At 49.4% G+C, this 25,769-nt stretch overlaps 1 protein-coding gene across 2 annotated transcripts in view; it reads left to right on the top strand.

Moving 5' to 3' along the window:
* The window catches only part of LOC126537156 (uncharacterized), an 89,148-nt gene that overhangs the window by 44,299 nt on the left and 19,080 nt on the right, over positions 1-25,769 (top strand). The window contains exons 1-2 of one of the 2 annotated variants that reach the window (XM_050184323.3): positions 4,342-4,910; positions 15,100-15,180. In XM_050184323.3, coding sequence (XP_050040280.1) covers positions 4,725-4,910; positions 15,100-15,180 — 267 coding nt within the window. In that variant the 5' untranslated portion in view covers positions 4,342-4,724. Of the gene's footprint in view, positions 1-4,341; positions 4,911-15,099; positions 15,181-25,769 lie in introns of those variants that run through there. The other variant, XM_050184324.3, reaches the window with a different exon arrangement.

Below are 25,769 nucleotides of genomic sequence, written 5' to 3'. Positions count from 1 at the left end.
AATTCATATAGTTCTGAAAGAAGGCGCATGCATATATATATATATATATCGACCTCACGAGGGCCCAGCATTTAGAACATAGCATGTCCGTGTTACTTTTGAGGAAGATTTCCTATAGCAATTTATTGCATAAACACATTTTTCTCATGTTAAAATCACTGCCACAAGTAAGCAGTAATAATTGCTCGAGTTAGTAATTATTTTGCTCTCGTAGACTTAAATAACAGCGGCGCCTATTTTGATGATTCAAACCAAAAAATAAAGAATGCACAGATTAAAAGCCTACGAGAGGGGAGGGAAAAAAACCGGAGGAAACAGAACGGGCACATTGCATTTCCTCTGCCAACCACGCGGTGCGCCACGCGTTCTTCCTCTCGTAGTGCAGTTCCATTCAGTTTCACAGAGGAAGCACGCGTATCTGTCGCATCAAACGGACGCGAATCGAGCGGATGCGCATCGACCCTCTGACGCTTTTCCTCCTTGGTCGGGCAGCCGTTGCCCAAAGTGCGCACCCCATTGCGGGTGCGGCCTGAGCTATTGCCTGGCTGCGTAAGGTGTAGGCATATACCTTTAGTTAAACACTTGCATCCGCTCCGAAGCTCCTCTGTTAGTTTGGGCAACTCCTTCTCCGCCTCTAAATAAACACAGTGAAAGTATTGTCGGTTAGTGAATGCTCGCTGTAAGCATGCTCCAAGTTCGATTGCATGTAAGAACGTACGCATATCGCTGGTCACATTCTTTCTGAAACAAATGTCATGGCTGTAGTGGCAGTAAGCTTTCTGTATAGCGCTCAATTTTTACATGGAAAGTTTCTCTTCCACAATGCGCTTCTGAAGACACGAACTTCATAAGGATAGCTATAGCGCGAGTATGTTATCTCCGTTCTAAGTAGAAAGAAAGAAATATTTGCAGGGAGTTGAACTAGGTTGCTCCTGCTCTCTTCATAGTCACTATTTTGGACATTGCCGCTTCGGCTATCTCTCCAGCTTCACTCGATGCAGCGTAACTCGATGGGCAGTGTTTTGGTCAGGATGAAAATGTGGCTACAGTACAGGAAGGTAGTTAATATCAAGTGCCGTAAATACATGCGACTGAAAGTCGTTGAAATTCGGCCGACATTTTAAAAAGACTGCCTATTCAATTACTTTGATGCATTACGGTGAAGTTCGACACATGGCCGTAGGGTGAATGTCCAAACTTTCAGGACATGAACGTGCGCATGGCAGAGAAGGAACTGGGAAGAAATAAAAGAAAGAAACAAACAAGAAGCGGGAAAGTGTCGGCTCGATCTGAACTGCGCATTCAGGGGCGGTCGCTCACTCCTGCGTTCTGTAAAAAACGTGGCAAAGTTGAAGTAACCCTCTCTGAAGATGGCGATCCAAACCAAAGTCTTGATTTCTGATATGCGTAAACGCTGGGCTATGCATGAGCCTGCACAAATCAAGCTTAAATTGCGTTAATGGCCGTTTTGTAAAAAGCTAAGTTAGCTTTCCGCCAAGGCCTTACGCCCCTGAGAAGAACAAAACCGTACAATACAAAAAGTGCTAAAGGACGAGTTCGCACGAGTAGTCCACAAGTCGTGACACACAAGTCACATGTTTAAAAGCCAGAACACCCGCTCAATGCGGACTGCTCGCGTCTGCATAGGGCAACTATCATTTCTGGCCAATAACCGAGCCGCTTCGGGCAATAAAGTTCTTCTATCTCTATTCTGCACACGCGTTAAGAGAGCGGAGAGTGGCGCCCAGATCTGTACCAGCCAGATATCGGCGTGCTTACTTGGGAGAGTGGGGAGGCTACGGCAAGTTGTGTGCCCACTTCGAAAACGCCTCGACACTGGCTGGTGAACAAAAGTCGGGAGCCTTCAATTTTCTGTAATCTCACTCTATTCTCACAATTTGCTTTCCTTTCTTGGTTGCACCCTACTTCTGGGCGTTGTTCAGGTGTCAGACGTCGTGGGCACGACAGAACAACGCGGATGCAAAGGCGCTGTGCATAGGTTCAATGATTTGTTACCCAACGACATTTGCCATTAACGAAACGCGATTAAGCAAACTGCTTTCAATAAGCTTTATTGGAATTCGTGCAGAAATTACGCATGCACTGCCAGGGAGGTCCATTCCCATTTCCTTTAACGGAACACATAATTATTTTCTCGTAATTGTGTGTCACCTGCAAAACTGAAAACAGATACAGAAGCAGAGGGGCACGAGCCTTGTGGCGCCATCTCACGTCAAGAAACTGAAGTGCATTCAGCCATGAACTCGGTACGCAAACTGCTTTGGGTATCCAGAGGGACCCAAAGGTACCCAGAAGGACCCTACCTTTTCTTTGCGCACCTAAAGGGCCACTGCCTGCTTGCGTAACCATTTTGCTTTCTTTCGGACACCTTCTTGCATTCTTTCGTAGAACCAGCCATGTGCATCCGCACACTTTGTGTGCACAAAATTTAAAACTCCCTTACTCTTACCAGTGTTAACTAAAGGTAAACATGTCGCATAAAGAGTTCATTCATAAATGTCGCAATTTATTGGCAGCTGAAGGCAAAGTTTATTGCAGAAGAAAATTTCACGTCATCAACCAGCGCGACTAATGCGGTCTGTTTGGAAGGGTTCGATTTTGCTTGAAAGGGGGTACAAATAAGTAGGTAGTTTTTATTTTCGTTTTTCATTTGTCCTTGTGATATGCCTCTTGTGTGTCATATTCCCTTTAATAGTCGCGTAAAAGAAGAAATTGCCGTTTCGGGTGTCATAAGAAGCGCGCCTTCAGACTTGCGATACTAGTTTTATCGCGGGCACTTTATGTATCAGGTCGCGATCCCGGTGCAGCTTTCATTTGAGCAGCGACTTCGATTGCGCAATCCGCACTAAGACCTGATTGCATTCCTGCTCGGCTCACCAACGACGTATATGACTCAATACTCGTTCTTCAGACGTATACAGATAATTTTCGCGCAGAACCATGTTTGCTTCGAGAAATCAGTGCAAGACAACAAGACGAACCATAACATTTCGCTCGGTGGCTCCTATCCGTGCTATCATCTGAGCTTACAGCGCGCGCAGCGTTCGGCTCTCTTCAGACGCATCTCCCACAAGATAACGGGCTGATGCGCGAGCCTGACAACTGATTTCCTTGCAGTTCATTTCTTTCATTCTTGCCGGTGCAGGCAATGATGACGACTAGTCAGGTTTAGGGCAATGCTTGTTAAGTGTGTGCAAGGGAGAATCGCGTAGTAAAAGAAGATGGCTTATAATTGATCTCCCTCTCTCTCTTTTTATATATATATATATATATATATATATATATATATATATATATATATATATATATATATATATATATGGGGTTTCTTTAAAGTTCAACACGTTGGACCCGACGCAACATATGCAGAAAAGAGACGACGAACGTTTTGGAAGGTAAGACGTGTTTACTTAGCGTTTTCGGCTGGTGAACCATGCCATCGTCAGAGTACAGTAAAACACGAACAATTCATGCGTAGCTTTAAAAGCACCGTATACTGCACAACAGTCTGCGGAAGGACCCGCTTTCATGGTCTACATAGATAATGGCGAAATATGACGCCACTTTCTTCACAAACCACGCAATAAAAATCGCAGCGTCGCTTCGAAGGCGAGAGAGGCACCTCCACTCGCATGTGCGTGTGCGCGCGCGCGCTTTCTCAAGATACCTCGACGGGCGAACATCCGACGGAAGCGACGCGCGAATCGTGTGGCGATTGCTGCGTCGCGATTGCCGGCAACACGCGCTGGTGGCGCGACACAGCGTGTCCCAGCTAACGTTTGCCAAGCTGTTGAAAGGAAATTTGTTGTTAAAAAGAAAAGGTTAAAAAGTCGCGCTGCAAGATACGATTATAAGAACTACGCTGCTGGGTCGTCAGAGGTCTGACGATCGAATACCGTAGGTCTTGAAAGCTTATCTGGCACTGCGCTTTTCACGTTTTTTTTATTTGTTTAATTTTTTGAACAGCTTGGCTAACGCTTATCTGAGAGACACTGCATACAGTAGCATACACTTTGCCGCGCACTGCTGCCACCGCGCGGCTAGTGATTCCTGCGCTACCCGGTTGCTGTGACTCAGGAGACGCTCACACGGGAGAACGTACGAAGAGCTTGTGCAGAGAGAAGAGAGAGAGAGACACTGGCGCGACCTCCTCCACCAATCGGATGCAACCTGCGACACTAGTAAATGAGAGAGAAAAAGCGAGAGAGAGAAAGCGCGAGGAAGAGGAGGCGGAACATTCTCAGTCATCCGACGGGCTCACGGCGGTAGAGAGGAGGAGGAAACGGCTATAAAGAAAGAGGAAGACAGGCGGAAAGAGCGCCAGCGCTGCGAGGAGGCGAGAGAGAGACCGGAGAAGTCTCGGGACTCTCGCGAAGCAAACAAGAAAGGGCCATTCACGCGTCGCGGGACGCGCGGCTAACATCTTCGGCGCAGCGGTTCGCGTGCGTGTGCGTGCGCATGTGTGTGTGCCATGATTTCCTATCTGGAGGTCGCACCGGGCAGGAAAGAGCACCGTGGTTCGAACTCGGCGCGGAACTAGTGAAGAAAGAGAGACGGAGAGTCGATCGGCTGACAACTGTGAAATCGCGGCGGAGCGAACGAACGGAGTACCGCTACAACCGCGCGTAAAAAAAAAAGAACTCGGGAACGACGACGACGAGGGCCCGCCTTCGGCCACGACGACGTTCGCATGCCGGCCGCCAATGGAGACGGCGACAGCGGTGTTAACGGATTGCCGACCCTGTGCGGAGGAAGTTCTGTGCGATGACGCTGTCTTCGAGGAGGACCAGATTGTGCCCGACTGCAGCTCGCCCGTCAAGACCGTCTGTATGTTCAACCAAGACCTAGTGCCTACTCCGCCTGCAGCGGAGAATCGCTGGAAAGTTCAGGTACGTCGACGGCGGATCGCGCGATAATTAGTCGCGGCGAAACCGTTAATTATCGTCGCGAAAATTGGCGATGCGGTCGGCGGAGAATTGGGAGAGGGGTCGTGGTATGGCGGAATCGTGATCAGTAACGAGTTGCGTCGCAGCTACTGCTTTCCCACAGCGCAGCCGGTAAACGAACCCGATCGTAATCATGCAAAACACTGTAATTTTCGAAAGTGTATAATTCGGAAGACGTGTAAAAAAAATATATATATCCCGGCACTGAGAACGCCTCTTCAAAAGTGAAGAGCTTCTTGGAACAGAGAAAACGGCGTTTCTCGTGCTTTTGTGCATTTTCTTTCTTTGTTTTGCTTACATGTACATTTTTTTAGACTAATACTTTTCTGTGTGTCTGGCGCGTATGTGCGTACTTGTGGGCAAACTTGTAGTTAACATTTCTGAACTGCGCTCTGGGACAGCTGGCCCTAATGTAGCCTATATGTTCCTCTTTGTGCGCACTCAATAATAAAATCAAACTATAAAATCATGTTTAGCTCACTCGACAGCGACTGCACGGAGGATGACGTCGAGCAGTTGTGGGCTCTTTACGAGTATTACGCTCGTCACTAATCATACTAGACAACGTACGCAAGCGGAATTTGCATGATGGGCCGAGGTTTCGCGAGACGTTGCAAATGAGTCGGGTGGTGATTTTCTCAGGCAGCCGTGTGTAGGGAATAAGCGGACCACGTTTGGTGACAATGTGTGTACGTTGGCATACAGAATTGGGCGTGTGGCCTGCGTCCAAGAGCACAGCAAGTCCATTTTCTAATGCTCGAACGGGCCGTCCGCAATGCTAGGTTGCAGTGACGCTGCGTGATGACATACGGCCGACATAGTGTGGTCACTGCAGTGTGCAATAATGGGTCATTATATCAGTGCTGCGCTTCCAGGAGAAGGGAAGCGCAGCAGGGGGCGGCAGAAAGTTAGATGGGCGGATGAGATGAAATTTGCAGGGTCAACATGGCCACAATTAGCACATGACCAGGGTAGCTGGAGAAGTATGAGAGAGGCCTTTGCCCTACAGTGGGCGTAGCCAGGATGATGATGATGATGATGATGATTATATCAGTTTCGGGAGAGAGAAATTGCGCTAACGAATGATGTGAATTAGAACCGCACGCCATACCAATTCCGCAGCTTAAGTATGTACAACATATTGTGCAAGTATCTTAAACTGGCGCCAAAAAACTGCGCTTCGTCATACCGCACTATTGGGATACTGCGGCGGTTAAAAAATACGGGACGCGCCTGTTTTGAAAGCAACTTATATCGTAGATTTAAATATGGGGCCTTTCACTCTTGTTCGGTCATAAATTGTTGCCCTCTGTTATTTTGCAATGTTCTTTTATCCGCCTGATTTCTCTTTGTCCTCACGGGCTCAGCCGAGCACGGAGCTTACGCCGAGATTGGGTGGCGAGAGAATATTTAACTCCGTGCTTAACTTTACACGCGATTGATGGCGGCATGAAAAAGTTGCAGTTTCGCCCGAAAGCTGAAGCATTGATTGCGGTAGCAAATTGCTAGAAAGCTATACAAAATCAGGATGGCAGTTTTATTGGCCGTGTGTAAACTTTTAAACATTCGCTCACTAAGTAAATCAACAAGCGTGGTGTCACGCGCGCACATGCAAGCATGAATACATCTTCCTCGATGATCGCACGCACAATCGCTGTCAAAATGCTGCAGAGTGAGGAAGCGCGGCAGCAGCAGTGAGCGAATTGGCCTTCGTGCTACCTCTCGCTTCAATGCGAACTAAGCGGCGAGAACACAGAGCACACGAAGCTATCAGCACTCGGTGCATTCGGTCCCCATCGCAGCCCGCGTGGCAGCGCCATATATACGCAGCGGCCACCGGAGTAGGCCGCTACAATAATTTAATCGTATAATATATAATTGCTATGCCAATAAGACGTGTGTGAGGTGGTCTGGTTGCTTAGGCTGGGACTGCATACGTATCACATCTCAACGTTATAGTCTAGCCAAAAGCCCTTTCTTTTGATTTCGGACAAATAAATCATCTGACAAATCGGAGCCAATCAAAGGCTTATGTAGCACCATGCAAGGTGGCTTTAGCGGGTGGACTTAGCAGTATAGCTTGCACTATCACGTCGACAAAGCAGAACATTAGCCTTCACAAATCATTTGTAATCTAGGTGCTAACAAAAACGGTCACAAATGGCACGATTATCACGCGAGAAGAAAAAGAAAATAATAAAAAGTGATATGCGCGCTTACTCACAACAGCGTTCACTGTGCATTCAAAGGCGGTCGAAAAGGCGTGATGTCGTAATTACACTCATGAAAATCTCACATTGCTGAGGGTCTAGTGTGAATTCTCCCAACCGTGATGCTTCTCTATAATGAACAAAGTTTTCAAAGGGTATCTGTGTGGGATTTAGATTCTGAAGAACACTTTAGTGGGTGTAAATATATTTACGGTGCTCCTACTCCCCCGTCAGACCACAATACCCCAGCACAAAGGTTTAGGACACATTCAATGCCCTATTGCACTATTCTCTGTAATGTCTCATCGAATTCGAACAGCAAAAGCGCATTCCTAATATGAACGCTGCAGATCTTCAGTAATTTTATTTCGTTCCTTTCTTTCCGTATTATCTTCTTCTCTACGCGCACGAATCCTTAATGATCATATAAGTAGTATTTAGAAAGTCTCGAACTTGTTTCCTGCAATAAACGTATACTCTGAAAGCGAGCGCGCACGGAGCAGGCAGCCGACGGAGGAGGAGGTAGCAATAACCATCGACCTCTTTGCAGCAATTTGCTAAAACTCTTTAGTATATATCTTCGCAAACGCGATTAATATTCGTGTTGGATTTGACTTACTTGTACATCAATTTACGCTGATATTACGACGCATTCATAAGGCCCAGGCAAGCAAGCATTTTTTTTTTTCTATCGCGAAAAGTATTATTGTTCAGTGTGTGGTCTAAATAGTGCCGCATTTCGCGTCATTGCACCTAACAGCGTTACACAGGGTGCGTGTCTTCTGGACACTTAGACATGCTATTCTCCATGCTAATGAACGGGCTAACGCAGTAGTCCAGAAGGTCACTACCGGGCGCCGTTGGGAAAGCTGTCCAGCCTAGACGACACACCAACAGAACCCGTTAAGTTCACTGAAGCCCTACAACATCCTTCCCCCAGCGTAGGGTAGCCAACTGGACTCTTGACTGGTTAACATTCCTGCCTTCCTTGTATCCCTCTCTCTGTGCAGCATTACAGACATAACACTTTCTTCGACCGTACCATTCCCTGAATCGAGTAGAAGCTGTAGCCCATGGCGACAACCACAAACTAATTCATTCCCCTGTCTGTTTGCCCTTCACCTCGTTAACCCTACGCAACTGTCCCACCTTGGAACGCCCACAACCTCCTCTGACCAGTTCGCATAGATTTAACGTGAACTTATCACAAGCTTTGAGTGAGAGAAAGAATATATGTCATTTTTAATTTATGACTACACACCCGGACCACAGACTCGCCGAAAGAAACCGAATTTATCGTTATTGAGACGCTCAAACATTAATGCAAGTGCATTAGAAAGTTTGAACTGGTAAGGAACTTTGAATTACACTCCTACATTTCAAGTTACATTCATAGGTGGAGAAGAAGAATCCCCGATCCGCACACTCTTGCCCAGGGCAGTACGTTTATACAGAGCACTCGTAGTAATAACTTGGCGCATCCTTCTGTTCCGTTCACATAGCACACATTGGTTTAGTTCTGTCCCCACTAAATCACCCAATTAAAGCTAACTTCGGTGGTCTTAGCGCTAAAACCACGATATGCTTATAGGACACGCCGTATAGCACTCATGATTAATTTGACCAACTGGGATCTTTGACATGAGCGTCTTTTTTGCATTTCGCTGAAGTCGAAACGAGGTAGCCGCGGCCGAGATACAACCCGTGACCTCGAGCGCAGTGTGATAGTCACTGGGCTGCCGCAGTCGAGGGCATGAAGGGGAGCGTCTTTCGGAAATACAAAAAACAATGCCGTAAAGCGGCATCACCGTGCATAAGTCTTTGGCAGTTTAGGAAAGGGGAGGGGGTGGGAATATATCTTGCAATTGTCGCATGCAGCTGCTGGCTTGAGAGCCCTGGCGCACACAGCCCGAGTTCTCGCCTGAGCCGTTGGTCGCGTATAATAATTTTCAGCCGCCTTTGCTCGTAGGTAGAAGTTGGTCACTCGCTTGCGTTTTCGCGAACGCCCACGACGCTAAAAGGTCCCACTTCGAATGTGGGTCTGCCGGCGCCTGAGTGTGTGCGCACCATTTCTCATCTGTGTCGCTGATAAGGATGTTTATTTACTTAATCTAGCCTATCTGCATTTCATGTGCGCATCGCGCGTCGCGGCGGAAACACTTATCTATGCATAGAGTGGTCCACGGTCCCCCTCCGCCACCAGCGGTTTCTCTAAGAAGGGGTTTTGTTTGAACGTCGCTGATAACCGTCGCGACATTTGGGCACACAACGTACTCTTCGTTCGCTATTGCTCTGTTTTGGAGACGTTCTTGACGGACCTTCCCCACACTAACTCCTATAGCTTGTACATGCGAGATGAAGGTGTCCTTAAGGTACTATAGTGGACTTAATGCCGGACTTTGCCAATAGTACGTACTGCGTAGAAACTTCGTCAAACACACACACACACACAAACCTTCTACACGCACCCTGCTCTCGCCCGCCCTGTGCGCACAGCTAGAGTAGTTGTCATTATACAAGCTGTCTATTGGTTGCAGCACTACCTTATGCTAAGTCATTATGCTGATGCCATAATACGATAGCTTTTCATAAATTAATGCACCAGCCCAGTCAACCTGGCTCCGTTAATTTGCTCAATAGAAAGAGTATGCATTGTCCGACCTCTTTGGAATCGAAAAAGATGTAGACGTCGACAAACCTCGGAAAGCTACGACAATCTATCGAGAAACGTTTACGATTTACGATCGACTCGTGAAAACAAGAAACCCACTCAGTTAATCCGTCAGAACGGCGCAGGAAGCGAAGTTGAAGTCACAGAGTGAGCAACAGAAAAAAGCAGCATGGATTACGTGTGGAGGATCGTCCAGCTAAAGAACCGCCTTCAATCGTAATAACTGTTTCGATTCCGTGTAACTGTGTAACGTGCGCCACCCTAAGCAAACCACCCTGTCAGAAATTAATCTTGATTTTGTCATCGTGTCCATAGACGACATGCCAAGTGTACAATGCGCATGGCGCATTCAGTGAACGGATCTAAAAGCCTCTAGCGTCATGTGAAACGCAGTGTCAATTAGCAAATATCGCAACGGTTGAAGGACACTTTGCCGCACGCAATATACTCAGTAGCTAATCCTACGCCTCTTAGAAACAGACGCAACTCAGATGAACAATATTTTAGCAAAGCTGTAATGAAATTTCAGCACCTGATACTGTAATATATATATACAGCATCAGGCGTCATTAGAGTGCCCCACGACATGGTAGTTTTCTACTGAGCGCCGCATAAAAACAAATTACTGTCATGTTACTTTGACCTCGCTATGCACAACCGGCACCTGACGTTACTGCGCACAACTGTCACATTTATGCGCTTATGACGACAAGATTAGTAAGTTTGAACTAGGGTATATACAGAACTCGTTTAGCAGAATAAAGTTACATTTTTGCCATCATTCGCTGATTACGCGGGACTTGCCCGAACGGGACGCGGGCACCGATTTTGGCTGACCTCACCTAAGCTGCTCTCTAAACCGGTTCTTTCAACCCCTTTCTTTGAACGAAACCTTTCTCTTTGTGCGTGTAAGTGTGCGTGCGTACGTGTGTGCGTGTGTGGGCGTTTCTTTTTTTTTTTTTTTTTAAGGGAACCAACATATAGAGTATAAATGTGACCTGCGCTAGCTGATAAAATAGAGGAAAAAACAAGGAAACAGCAGTAGTACGAAATCTATGAGGGAATACAACGCTCAAGAGTTAAGGAAACGCATTCAATCAGACAGTTAATATGCTGTAACATCAGTAACTGCTCTTCATCATTCGTTTTGTTCGGATCATTAAGCGCGCAAAGCGCTTACGCTAACTGTGATAATGAATTCAATCAGATTGATTAATGACGCCGAAGTGGCAACAACTGAGAGCGGGAAGAATAGCAGGAGCCTTTCTCGTCACGGTGACCCAGCTAGCTCAGGCAGCTGAGGTTGGACGCTACCAGTACCTAACCCCCGCAAAGGCACTGGGTCAAAATTTTGCCCGGTTACTTACGAGGAGTGATCAGAATTCCTGTGCATATTTTGACTATAGTGCACACATTAGTGCAACATTTTCTGCGAGAATTGAAGCAGAGCATGATTTCCGCCTCACTAATGTTAACCATAGGCGCTTTGCATGCTCTTCGCTCAAGCTAGAATTCTGATAGGCCAACTACTTTCTTTTCTTTACTTGTAGAGGTTCATTTGAGCGCAATCCTACAAGGTCTCAACAGGCTTTTGCGCAAGGAACGTTTCCCGTGATCTATATACGAGGGAGAGGTAAGATGTTAAGATTGCAGCTTTTTCCTACACGTTCTCACAAGTTGTAAAATCGCCCCTTGCCCGCTGTCATCCCCTATTCTGCGGAGTACATTTCACGGCCGGGAGGCATTAGTCATGTGTGGCAAGCATGCGAAGAAAAGAAAGAGAGAGAAAAAAAAGAAAGGTGTCCTTGGAAGAGACTCGCGGAGGCAGCGGCCTCCGAGGTCAGAGCACGCCGACGGGAGACATCGCGCACGGCATGTGGGCCCTGCGCGTGCTACGGTGGTTCGTCATTTCCAGACCGTTCACACGGTTCTCGCCGTGTCGCCAGACAAATCTGGCATTGAAAGACACGCGTTGTGACAGATCGCGTGACGAGCGCGTCGACCTGCCCCGCAACGTCTATATGTGAAACAAAAGAGGCGCATGCCTTTCGGCACCGGCAATGTTTGCTACATACTGCTAGCCACGAAGAGTATTTGCACTAGACTGCAGCTTCCGCTCATAACTTGTCATACGGTAGCTAGCGAGAGAGAGAGAGAGAGAAAGAGAGAGAGGCGGACTGAGAAATACGTTTTCAAATGAAGCTGGAAATGTTAGCTTGGCCGCAGGCCTGCTTGACTTGCTACGCTCCAGAGATGAAAGAGTGTGGGCTTAGGCAGCTGCAGGGTCTTTCCCGTGACAAAACAGGCACTCAAGCTGTTCTGTTATTGTAACTTATTTGGTTGAAATTGGAATTGTTGCGAGCTCATTAAATCGCTGGCTTCTCCACAAAGAATAAATTGTTCTGTGATCAAAGCATGACAGCAAGAGGTAATCTGAAAAAAGTTCTGGCAATAAAGCATACATGACAAACGCGCTTTAACAGTCAACATAACAGAGAGAGAGAGAGAGAGAGATAAGCACCAGAATGGCACATTCTGCAGTTTCTGCAATTACGTAAGTTGGTCAATCAAAAAAGTCAACTATTACTAGAAAAATAAACATAAACATGCACACGGGAACACGCCAAGTGTTAATACACATATACACTATCGCATTCATTAAAGAAGGTTGTTATGGCTTCAAGAACACATTGCTGTACTAGCGAGTTACTCCTTGCCCTGAGCAGCTCTTGTACAGTGAAATTACGATCGTCAAGGTTAAATTCTTGTTCTGTAGGTTTTCCGCAGCTTTCAAGCGATAGTAAATATTCGCATTCTGCCGACGCCCACACCATCATATGACAAAGAACATGGTAAACGCTAATGCCAGGAGGCGACGACACGTATTTTGCACTCGCTTCTGCACGGCAGCCTTAAAGAATACAAAAAAAAAAGGGGGGGGGGGTAGGCGGGGGGAGAATAATGTGGCATTCATTGTCTCTCGTGCAGTGAGCCATGTTTATTCCGTATGTGAAGTTTCAGGGCATTTCACTGAGAAGGTCAGGTATCTACCAAACCCTAATTTATTTTCTCTCGTTGCCCGTCTCGTTGCACCGTCTCATTAGGGCCCATATAACGCCCTACCACAACACTTTCACTTTCTCTGTCGCGCGAAGAAAGTGAAAATGCCACAAAGGCAGTCATCCTCTCTTTGCGGCCTTCTTTCTCTAGTTATATAGTATAATGTAAAAAAACACATATAAAACAAAATGGAAAAGGAAATAGTACCTGAGCTACATCTTATCTTGCCTTGTAACGGAAAAGAGGAGAAGGAGGAGAAGAAAGAGCTCGAAGAGAAAGGTGCCGAGACCCCAAGTAATGCCCAAGAAGGGAGCCGTGGCCTCTTCAAGACAGCTCACGGGGCTCCCAACAGCGCCCGCCGAGATATTGTCAATTTCCGGGGAGCCGACGTAGTAGACCGCGTAGACCCTCGGCGCAAGACCGTTGCATCGGCGGGGAGTTCGAGCAACGGTCCGCCGATTCTCACGCTGCCGGGTTGGGCCGTCGAGGCCCGGGCGAAGTCGAAAAGGAGGAGGAGATAGGAACCTCAGAGGGAGACCTGTTGCCTGCCTCGAGCCGCTCGCCTGCATTACCCCGAGCCATCTTCGCCCGCAGCACGTGAGCAGGGGAAGATCGAGAGAAAAGAATATAAAAAGAAAAGGGAAACGAGAGAGGGAGAGCGCGAGATAGTGACCGCGCATAAATTTAAATCCCGACGCATATACGAGCTGTGTGTCGTACGTGCGTGTGTACACACACTCGCGTGTGGAATGGAAGGAGCCGTTCCTCTGCTTGCGGCTCTGTTTGCGCCAAGAACAATGCCCCCCTCCCCCCTTCCTCCCGCCGCTGCTTCAGCTATAGCCCCCGTTCCTACCGGCTTGCTGTGGTGCCCGTTGACGTGCGTCGTCTCTTTCTCCTTCTTTGACTTTTTTTTTTCTTCCTTTCTCCCTCTATGGGCGGCTTACCGCGCTCGCCGCGGTTTTATTATCCATCCTTTTTCTGCAAGTTTTACGGCTCGGATGAAACGCACCGACGCCGGAAGAAGCGGAGGCAACCGAGCTCACCTCGCGCTCCAAACGTCGAAGTAAAAGCGATAGAAACGGATTCGGCGGGCGTAGGTCGGGACCGGGTCGTGAGGTGGTTGTCTCGGCACTGGCGAAGGAAGCGGGAGGGCAGACACAGTCGGCGGCCGGGCGTTCGGCTACGACCCAGACCGAAGGGAAGACTGGAACTCGGGCACCGTGCGAAGCGGTGGAAGGTGAAAGTAAGGTCGAAGAGCAATGCTCCGGGCCTTTTTTTTTTTTTTTTTCGAGACAGGAAGGCGCGAACGCCAGGAGAAAACGTCACGGGGAACACCTGTCAGTTTATTTTTGTTTGCCCTTGCGTAGCTATTCGACTACTTGGAACGACTGTCTTCTTCAAGACTGCGACGAGTTGCAAAACGCCGGTGAAAGAAATGCAAATGTGTGCCACGCCTGCAGGTATGTCGAGCATGTTGACTATTGGTGACCAGTCAGAGATACTAGATGCTACTTGCGCGCGCTATTGTTAGTAGTTGTGTCAACCATGCACGTCGTGTCATGAACGCCTGAGACCCAATCATGTACCCACGCTGCAGTAACTGCTTGCTCTTCACCGTCGAAACGCCTACGCTCTAGCCCTTATAGTCCAAATGTGGCTTCTCCGTCGAAACACACGCGCTTTAATCCCTTCGTGTGTCAACTCTCTCCTCCATAAACTTTTCCTGGTGGATGAAGTCTCTCCAAAGACAATGAATGGGCAGGGGTGGACCTTACACATTCCCTGCACCTTGCGCGGGGAAGACTCCGTGAACGCCTTTAGACCCCGTGAGCACAATAAAGTGTTCTGATCTGGCATCTACAGCGGAGAAGGAAAAGGAAATAACTCTATTGAGAATTTAAAAAAAAATCATACACTGAGGCTTGTTTGATTTGCCGAAACCGTATATTATCAGAGTTGGAATTATTACCGCTATACTGTAACAAACTTTTATTTGAAATGATCAATGGGTTCCAATGAATATTCACGCATGGCTATCGCCGCCATTTCTGTATTTTCGTCGGTATTCTTTTGCACGCGTGAGCGGCATCCAATGTATACTCTTGCTTACCTGCTGGGTAAGACGTTTCAGTGTGCAGTGATAAAGCGAAAACCCTTGATTGACGGCTGAGGTCGTGTCCCTATTGCGCAGGAAAACCTTCGGCCTGGACCGAACAACATTGGCTGGCAAGTTACCAGGCACCGGGACCCTGCGTGGCAGAGCAGATATCGGGTGAGTCAGACTATATAACTTCTCATGTAATAACACCTTCGATTCGGACTAGATGCCCGCTCCACCGAACTGCTTTAGTGCTTATTGGCCCTGTAACCGTTACTTCAGATAATAGGTTCGAAAAAATATTTCGACATCTTTGTCAGAGGCCATTGGAATAATCGAAGATTTGTTCGGTTGCCGGGATGGTGCAATGCAGCTTACACTGAACGGCAGAGAGATTTCTGACAGGACGCTTATCGATATGCATGCAGCTTGTACTATACGTCACTTCACAGGGCACGTTATATCAGGGGTGGTATTCTTTAGGAGTCCACCTTGTGGACTGTCCATATCAGCCGCTGTTGATTGGCTGGGGCCGCTCGTCTCCTTCTCGCTCGTACAGCTGCATCCAATCAGCAGCGGTCGAAATGGACAGTCCACTAGCTGGACTCTTACAGCATACACCCCCCCCCCCCCCCCCCCCGGTCTCATTGTCATCGCAAGCGATAAACAAAGCCTACGCCATTAGAACGCGTTCGGCAACACCAACGGCGTTGTTTATCATCTCTCGCGATGTGAGACGCGACTGTGTGCAAGGCTAAGCGAACAAAAGGCCTATATCGCCGTGGCACTTGGGTTCGAAGAGGACGCGCGACAAGCACTCGATTCGGAGTTCCCGTTATATAACTTAGGCGCGACAACCGCTCCACACGAGCGCCGAGCGATAGGAGGGAAAAGGGATGAGATGGAAATGTTCGCGATTTCAGTGGAAATGGAACGCGCCGCGATGTAATATGTCGAACGCGTGTATAGGCGTACGGGGCCAACAAAGGCGCCGTCCCCGTTGTTGCGTAACCGAGTGTTCTTACGTACAGTACGGCGGGGTCGGTGGAAGGTTGGCGGCCGCCCGCGAACAGCTGCGAAGCCCCGTTTTCTCTTGTGCTTTGATCCCGCGGGGAGGTTGCGGCAGTGTGATGAAAAGAGAGAGAGAGAGAAATAAGGAAAGAGGACAGAAAAACTCTACTTGCAGCGTAGTCAGTGGAATCGCAGCGCGCTAGAAACTAGAAGAGAAATCGAACAGACCGTACATAGCATAGTGCTCCCGTTTGGTTCTTGGAACATAGTTTTCTCCACACCCGTCTCTCTCTTTCTTTCTCTCTCTCGTCTGGGTAAGAGAACCAATAAAAAAAGCTGCGCGCGCAGAAAAATTTCCGCTTAGCGCTCGCAGCATTCACTCTCCGTTTGTTTACGGCCTCTGGCTTTTTTGTGCCTCGACCCGCTTGCTTACGTTCTCTGCCCATTCATAAAAAAGAGGCTGCGACTACCATTTCTTTCTTTTCTTTTCACCTTCCATGCGCTAGCGATCGACGCTGCGTTGTTCAACTGTGCCTTGGGGGGGCCTCCTCTCGCTCTCTCTCTTTTTCTTGAACTCTAGCCTTCATGTTCCTCTTCTCCGCTGGGCGCCCTTTAAAGCTATGTCGTAACTTTTTCTTATCCGCTCGACCCTCAGCAATCCCCCGCCAGCTTGCGTTCTTTTTCGTTTTTTCCTCGTCCTTCTCACTTTCCATTGAACAAGCGGCATGTTGCTTCAGTCGACTTTTTTTTCTTCCTCCATATTTCCTCCTCTCTTTAGCACCACCTCGACGACTTCGCTGAAGAAAGCTACCTCAACTTAGAGCAGCCTTAGGGGTCACAGACCACAGCGTGGGTTTTCGTTTCTCTTTTTTTTTTTTATCTCCATTTTCTTTTCCTATCTCTCGCAATACGGCCGCCGTACCTGGCGGCAGTAACAGAAAAACAAAAATCTTGCAGAAGGACAGTAATAGCAGTATAAAATAAAAAAAGGGAGAAGAAGAAGCAGAACCGAGTCAAAACACAGCTCGCTGAGTTGCCCGCTGCCGTGCATTGAGACGCCGTCCGGCCTAGGAGCAGAGACCGCACGTTCAGGTCTGCTGCGGCGAAGCGGGAGAGAGACCCCGTGACCCCGGAGGAACACAACATGTCTAGCGAGGAGTAAAAAAAAGGTGCGGGGGGGGGGGGGGGGAGTGGGGTGGTTACCCGCGTTTGATATCGCGTCGCGGGAGCACGTTGAGCACGCAGGGTCTCGTCCTGCTTCTATATAAAAGAAGAGAGAAACGGGAGATGAAAAGGAGTCGCTTCGAGAGCGGGTGGTGCACCTCGCTCGTTGTGTCGGGGTTGGCGCGGAGTACGCGGCGTCAGATGGCAGGCAGCGCGCGCCCCGCACGCGCACCTGACACGTTGCACTATAAGGCCTCCCCCGCGATCCGCGCTGCTCGGGGTCAGAGTCCCGAGTTGACCTCCTAGGTCAGGAGCCAGGGCGGCGACAAAGGGGACCCGAAACGTGCTGCGCGTAACCTCCCTTCTCCCAACACACGCGCACACGTACCTCCGCCACCTCCTACACCGGTCGCGACTTGCGCAGTCCGAGCTGGGAAGCCCGTGTGGACTCTGCGATAGCCGCACGAAGGCTGCGGCCGCTGATGGAGACTTTTCTTCCGGTCAGCAAATTGTTTGTAGCCTTACGAAGTGAGGTTTCTGCGAACGCCAGGTAAACATTATAGTACAGCCCAAAGTAAGACAGGTCTTATCAGTCGCTAGAACTAGCAGATAACGCGATAACTCGTCTAAAAAGCCCATTTGCGTTGTCGCACATAAATATTCGAGTGTTAGTGCATTGAGCTTAGAAATTATGGCGACGTCGCTGCGATAAACACGTAGGTTTACGGTCTTTGTAATGATTGCTTGCTAGATTAGTTTCTCGATAGATTCTTTGATTGACTGACGGGATTTACGGGCACTCCGGACTGGGCTCCCAGGTCTCAACGCTGATGGATAATTGACAGAAATTCGTAGCGTTAATCATCCCTTCCAGCGGTCACTATAGCTGGAAACGCGCGCTGCAACGGCGTTTCTCGGATGTCTATAGTTACGGAAGTAACTGTTTGTAATGTATACAGTCGACGAAATTTATTGTGCGGGCACATCACGCATGCACCGGTACGATTATTCGCGTCATATTTTTTTTTAATGCGTGTCTGTGAGAACTAACAGCGGCATACGTGGTGGCTCACGTGCTTAAAGGAGTAGTTCTGTGATAAGACTAAGGTTCGTTCGCTTTATTAACCCCAGAAAGCCCGAGCGCCAGCCCACATCAAGGAAAATTAAAACGACTTGTTCGCCTTTATTTGTCGCCATGGAAAGTACGTTCGCACTAACATAAAAGAAAAAATGATATGCTATCTAGAAATACTTACTGTAGTAATGAATTCGTAATTGGGCTTCTGGACTATCAACAACTGACACTTTGCTCCAGCGTATCAAAAGCAGTTTCCCGCTCTTACATCAGTATGTTGTGGTATCAAGCTCAACGTATCAAAAATGATATGTTGGGCTCTGTGGTGTTAAATTCAACATTCGAGAGGGAAAGAGAGGCATTCTCAATGAATGCTAGAGATGTCTGCCTGGCTTAGCAGCTCTCCAGATGACAAGGCTGATACTCGCAATTTCCCATTCATATGCGCGTACACGCACGCAACACACACATGCAGACACTGTAACACCGTAACCGCATGCGTAACACACTGAATTTCTGACCTGCAATGGCACTGACCCGAAATCCACCATTCGGTCGAAAAACAGTCATTCATTTACGTCACCGTCTGTGACGTCACGTGTTATCTCGAATTTAAGAGTCCTAGATTAACGGCGCACGCTCTGCGAGTTAGTGGCGGAACGGTAAAAAAAGTAAACGTATCTGAAATGACTTGCTCGTTTGTTTATTAATGAATCAGCAAGTGGGAAAAAAGGGCATTTAAGGGTCGGCTGTTGCAATCAAAAATAAACTCCAGTGACTAAGGAATGTGTGGAATAAACAAAACAAAATAGAGAAATAAAGAAACAGAAATTAAGGAAAGAGAAATAGCGGGACAACAGAGTATCCCTGAATTCCGCGGCGTAGCTTCCTGTGCTACTACATACAATCGTCCAGTCACAGCGAGCATTACCAAAATAGTCTTGATTTGTACAGTCACGGCGTAAAAAGAAAGCAAAAGGAATAAACCAAGTGATGTTGATTTCTTCTTCCCTTAAATGTCTTTGTCATTTCCTTCCAATCAGATCAAATGCCTTTGTGTCATCGGTTTCACATCCTACTCTAGAACAGGATACGGGAAGTATACAAGTAAAGCCTAGTAGACACACTCCAGGACCATAAAATAAGAGAGAGGGAGCATTGTCCTCCCGTCTCCGCCGCTTCCCGGCGCCGAACGGCGCGGCTTCGCGAGATCCGCGTTTCCCATGGTCGCGAACCGCGCGATGCACACCGGCGACGAGGACGCATCCTCCTCGCGGACGCGGGCGCAAGTCTCCCGAGAAACACGTGCGTCACATTTTCGCGCGGTTTCGTCTTTCTCGCTAAGACGAGGCCAACCGCTGGGTCTTTCTCGCGCGTCGCCCCCCCCCCCCCCCCCCTCACTTGCCCTCTGCGTCGTCCGAGCGCAGAACTATAATACCAGGCTGACACACGAGAAGACACAGCTGCGAGTGTTGGGTTTCCGAGAGCTCCAATTGTTAGCGCCTGTACAAACTCTCTTCCTCGTTATTCTTTCGGCATCCCCCTTACCCTCCCTCCTCCTCTGCCCTTCACTCTGGTGCCATGCTTTTTAAGGTTTAGCTAGATTAGTGTGCTGCATTTTTGGAATAACGCAAGAGGACAAGAGTGATATTTGAAACGACGCTAGGAGCCGAGCGACGAACGACGGAACGGAAGATGATAGCGGCATGTTTAAAGAGGTGGGAGTACACGGCGGTGGGGGATGATGCACAGGAAACTCGGGAAGCTGATATATTACATACAGCTTAGGTTAATAGGAAGAAAGGAAGTTGGCGGCGCAATGCGAGGCGTCGAGCGTCTTGGCGGACTGGTTGGTTAACTTTAACGAATGTTTTGGTAATTTCGCAAGCCGGGGAAACGACAGCTCCGCAAGGAGACGCACAAAGAAAGTTCAAGCGCAGCTTGAACTTTCTTAGTGTGCCTTTCTGTGTGTTCGAGTTGGCGACTTGAGCATTTAGCAAACATTCGTTTTAGTGTAGCGCGTTAAAGAGATAGCCGCTGGTCTCTTAGAGCCGTTCCAAGCGAAGCGAAACGCGCAGCGTCTCAAGGAACAGAAAATGGCAGGGGCAAATTCCGAAAGATAGGAAGACGACTGTGCGAATATAGAGTAGAAAAAGCTGGAAGTCGATGTATTATAATATATTAATAGAAATGAATTGATGGAGGCCATATAATGCGTAGAACATTTAACGTACCTGAGATCTGTGAGAGTAATAATGCAAGCGCCAACAGAAGTGAAACACAGTAGTGGGCGGCAGGGCATTAGACGGAATGCTAAGATTAAGGCTTTTGCAAACATTACAGTAGGCGCCAGCTGACGTACACAGGAGAGAACTATAAGTGGAGATGCCTGGGAGCGAGACTCGGACATTATTTGTGGTGTCCCAGATTTGACAGCGTTCGCTCGGAGCTAAAAATGCTTGCCAGTGAAAACTGATGATAATACCTTCCACCGAACGTAAGCACAGATTATACCTGGAAATTGGTAGGAATGTTGCCTCCGGTCAAAAAGAAACATGTCCCTAATGCAGAAATCCGGCTCGAAATCAGTGGCGTAATACTGACGTCAACAAGAGTGGTTCATAAATAAAAGCAGTAGTTTGTTCATCGTTACTTCCACTAATAATGGAAATTCTTCCATCACAGGCGAGCAGATACAGTTTTGAAAGAATCTAGAATAGAGAGAGAGAGAGAGGGAGAGAAACTAGAAATATTCTAGACTGATTCTGTTTCCGTTCAGCGTCCATCTTGAGCGAATTCCGGCTAAGCAGGAAGGAACAGCTAGCTTCTTGCGGCGCAGCTCTTGCGCCCACAAGGGAAATCAGCCGTACTTATTCGCGTCCGGTTTTCCCCTTCACGTCGTATACGTGCGAAGGCTCCGTGACGAGTAAACAAAAACCACGTGCTTCTTGTCTCGCGCGGTCGTATCTTCCTCGCGGTGATAAGGTCTCTTCGCCCGCGACTCGCCGATATCTGCACCACGGGAGCACGTGAGACCGACGGGTGCCAACCTTGTTTGTGCGAGCCTTCTCGGCAGCGGCCAAATCGGCAATAAAAACCTTCTGGAGATTACTTATGCGTCCTTCACACGCATATGCTATCGATATGCAACTGCCCTCGCGCAGCGGTGACCGCTGCGCCGAAATGGCCGCCAGAAACGTAGAGAAATCAGTCACAGGACACTCGAGATGAGGTCGGACGTTTTCATTTCTGCCCTGTAACGAACTTCCAGGGACGGCTGACGAGCGTTAATTTGCTCCCGTCGACCCATGTGTACCATGTCTTTTGAGTGCGACCCTTTCGCCGGAAGGCAGGCAGGGAGGTATGCGGCGGCGAGGCTGAAGGAAGCGGCGATGATGTGCGCGGTGTTTCGTCTTGCGCACTTGCGCGCGGTCGACCACTGCCGCCGCCGCCACGGATCTTGCGTGTCGGCCTCGCTCGTCGCGGCGCGATGATTGCCGCCGCATCCCACCAACGTAGTCGAGAGACGTCGGCGGCTACCAGATGCAGGCTTCAGCGACTCGCCATATGGAGCGAGCAGCTGACGTCACCCGTCCGGCGCCGCGAGCTTCGATTCCGAGAGGAGAACGTCGCCGTTTGCTCGGCCTGCCGCGGGCGCGAAGTGAAAGACGGAACGTCGTTATGCAAGTGGAAAAACGAGCCAGAGGAGACCGGGGGGGGGGGGGGGGGGGGGAACGGGGAGGCACGAGGAAAACGGAACTACACTGACGCTTCCGGCTGAAAGGATTGTGAATGAAGAAGCCGCGGGCGGCTCGGCGCTCGCGCGCAGGGAGGAAAGTAAAAAAAAAAAAAAAGAAGCCTTCGTCGGGCTACATGCACGCACAGGGCGATGCGTGCAAGCGATAAAATCCGCGCAGCGAGGGACGCACGCGAGTCGCGGAAAGGAAAATGTCCCAGGAGACCGGAATGGCGCCGTTGGGTCCACCGACGGCCCTCGGAGTCCCTCCCGGAGCGAAAGCGTCAGGATGACGAAGTGCCACTATACCACCACCGCTGCTCGGAGACTCGTTGCGGCTCTGGTAAACTATACGGGGCTCGACCTCCTGCTGCTTTTTTTTTTTTTTCTGTGCCGCGCGCGTATACGCACTTCCTTCTTCCTGACGGTTCCGCAGCGGCCTGCAATTTCCCGACGTGCTTGGCCACGTGCGTGCGTAGAGTAATAAAGAAAGGGAGAAAAAGCGATAGCGTGTGTACGTGCAAAGTAGAGGAACGCACAAAAGGGAGGGAAGGGCTTGTGCTTAGGCTTCGTTACACAGAGGAAAGTCTCCAGCCCGGGGAGCTCCGGGTGGGCAACACGCGAAGCTATTCGTGCAGCCCCGGTACACTCTTGTTGACCGAACGTGCTTGCACGCGGGGCATACGGCATCGGCGTTGTCCAGCCCGAACCGTGCTCGCTTCCTCTCCGCCACCAAATACTCTCGCTGCCATTCACGAAACGGCGAACAGAAGAACGCGGTTCGTTTACGTGTCCCTTCTTTTACTATACTGCCCCGTTTCTCCCCTCGCTGTGGCATGCTAGTGAAGTTCTGTCGTACCGTAAAGAACCGCATGGCTTCCTGGAAAGCCATCCTCCAGTTTTATGTTTTCTTTTTTTTCTGAGCGGGGCAACCCACAAACACACTGACCCTTTTCCGTTCTTCGTCTTCCGCGCACAGCGGTATGCCCCCGCTGCCCGTCCGGGCAGAACGGACTGGGAGATCCATTGTCGCTTTCCGGTTCGTCTTTGCTTTCGCTCTCAGCGTTGCCATTGGCAGCAACGTGCAAGGTCAGCCGGGCCTGAAAGGGCTGCGCGCTGTGCGGACCCCGTGGCCGGCCGCTGCAGCGGCAGAGAGCCCTTTGTACCCGTGCCGCGGCCTTGAACGACGGACAGCCGAGTGTGCCCCCCCCCCCCCTTTTTTTTTTTCTTCACTGAATACTTTTATTTTCTTCCTCCTTTTCGGTCTTCGGCAGCCCCCAGCTGGCCGCTGGGCAGCGCGTTCTCCCTTTGTTCCGCCACCCGGCGAAACTGCCCCAGAATCTTTGGGCCAAACCGGACCCCGAGCCCGCAGCGCCAGGTTTTTCAGCCGAGTCCCGCGTCCATTTGGTCTCACCGAGATCACCCTTTTGGGGCAGTGGCGTGCCGCGTTTCGCTAGAGGAAGCCCACCACTCTCACCCACGCGTGATAAAGCGCGGAACGCGTGGTGGAGCCCGCTCAGTTGAGAACGACTGACGCATCATTGATGTGATTGTGAAGGGACGAGTGCGCAAAAGAGACCGATGAACATTCCCAACTGCGCACCCTTCTAAATGGCACAGTATACTCCCATCGCATGAACGCCTTCTGTTGGGACGCGATTTGCTTCCCGTAATTCGAGAATTCGCAGAGCTGCTTGTATGCGATTGCTGCAAAATCGCGCGCCTGGCCAGCGATCCAATTACCATTGGTCCTTGTACGGATAAGATTTGTTCGTAAGGGCTGCTTGTGGTTGCTCGGCCGTCCTTAGGTAATTACATGTTCAATATCGCGATTAGTCAGCTGCATTTTGTGTGAACCACTGTAGCGCACGAAACGCTTCGTGCATTCAGCAGAAGAAGCCTTGCGAATCCGTCTCAGTGTTTTCAACGGCAGATAGTTACAGGACACGCTTCTGAAGGCGGACGCACTGCTGTTTTTATTGGTGCATCTGCTGTCTATGAAATAGCTGAAGGAGGGAAAGGTAGACACTCTCTGGATCACGCGCATTGCCTAATTGTCTTTCCCAGAATGATTTCACTGCATAAGTTCTGTGGAACAGAAGAGTTTCGACAAACTCTACGCTGGCACCTTCCGCATAGAGGAACCGGTGCACGCTCTTGATGCAGGCGGAATCACGACGTACCTTTGGTCATTATTCATGCGCAGGCATGTTGGTAACATTGAGAAAGAAAGGAGAGGATGGAGTACGTAAGGAAAGACTACAAGCAGGTTGCCGCCAGGAAAGACCGCAGGTCAGCCAGCATCCGAAACTAACATTCGCTAACCTACACTTGTTTTGCGAAGAAATGACGGGCAAGAAAGATAACGCGACATAACGTATAAGAGTTCGTGAGCTTTGAGATAGCATACCAACTGGGCTGTTCAGCGCTGTGTCGTATATAAAAGTTTGTTCGATCAGTTCGGCAACTAAAAACACAGTAATCTTTTCCTCTTCATCTCTAATCTTTCCTCTTCGTCTGGGTATTTCAAACAACTATGTCATGACCCGTAGCCGATTACGTTTACCGCCCGAGTCTTTCTCTAGATTTCTGTGTTATCCTCCATCCTACGCAGTAAAAGCTAATGACTGCTACAGAACTGGTTCTCCATGTAGCCCGCGCCTCCTTACCTAAACTCAGCGCGACAGTTTGTTTGCGCACTGTGACCTGTCGTTGTTTCGCCAAGATACGCAGGATAGCGCGCTTCAAACTGCGTATCTCACGTTACGCGCGCTGCGTCAAATAACAACAAAAGAACGCAGAACGAGCGATCTGTCTCGTCTTGTCTGGCGTGCATTTCGGAAACGCGCACACCGGGGGTCCCTCTCTGCTCGTGTAACCCTCAAGGCACACACGCGGGACCGTGCTCTGGCCTTGACAGAAGCGCGGAGAACAAACCGCTTCAGAACCCTGAGAATAATAATGAGCCGAGGAAGGTTGCGATGGCACAAGAGCAAGAAAAGGGAAGAGAAAGATAGAAGGAACGAATGAATGCTCTCTCGCTATTTTCGCGGTAGCCTCATAGAGTGGGACGAACGGGTCAGCTCCGCGCGCGCAGCCACCTTGTCTCGCAGCCGACAAACACACGCGAGCACGCACTCTCGAGGAGGCCGGCCCCATGTAGGGCTGGTTGCGTGTCTCGAATGCGAAGTGCCTCTTCTCAAGCCGAGGTGCTCTGGATTCAGGGAACGCGGCGGCGGTGGCTAGCTAGGCGCCGAAACAACGAGATGATGTACGAGAAAAGAATAAAAAAAGAAAACGAGCTCGAATGAACACGGCGTAAGAGAAGAAAGAATTGCTTTCCGAAGATGTGTCGCCTCCTCGATCAGCACTCTCAACGCACCGTGTCGGGAGCTTGGGAGCTCTGCACCAATGCTTTGCGTTGAGCTGCCGTGTAAGCGATGGCGCGTTTCCGGTGTTTCGGCAATGGAAGGGGGGAAACGGAATGAAAGGAAGGGGGGGGGGGGGGTACGCGGGATGGAAGAGAACATCTTGCAAGGGCAGCGTTTAGAGGCGGCGGGTTTGTGGTGCTGAAGGCTGCACAAACGAATTGGCGAGCAGTTGGAAACTAAACGGAGAGCAAAAGCGAACTCAGAAGCGAGTGTGGAGGGAACTTGTATCGGAGGCAACGTTTCCCGCTGCGTCGAATTAATGGCTCGGCATTTTTCGTTGCTTTGCGGTGGCCTGTCCTTTCTGTTCATTTCTTCCTCTCTCTGGAAGCGTCATCCAAGAAAGAGC

This window comes from Dermacentor andersoni, chromosome 4, assembly GCF_023375885.2.
Source record: "Dermacentor andersoni chromosome 4, qqDerAnde1_hic_scaffold, whole genome shotgun sequence".
NCBI lineage: Eukaryota > Metazoa > Arthropoda > Arachnida > Ixodida > Ixodidae > Dermacentor > Dermacentor andersoni.
This window is presented reverse-complemented; position numbering and strand designations above follow the sequence as displayed.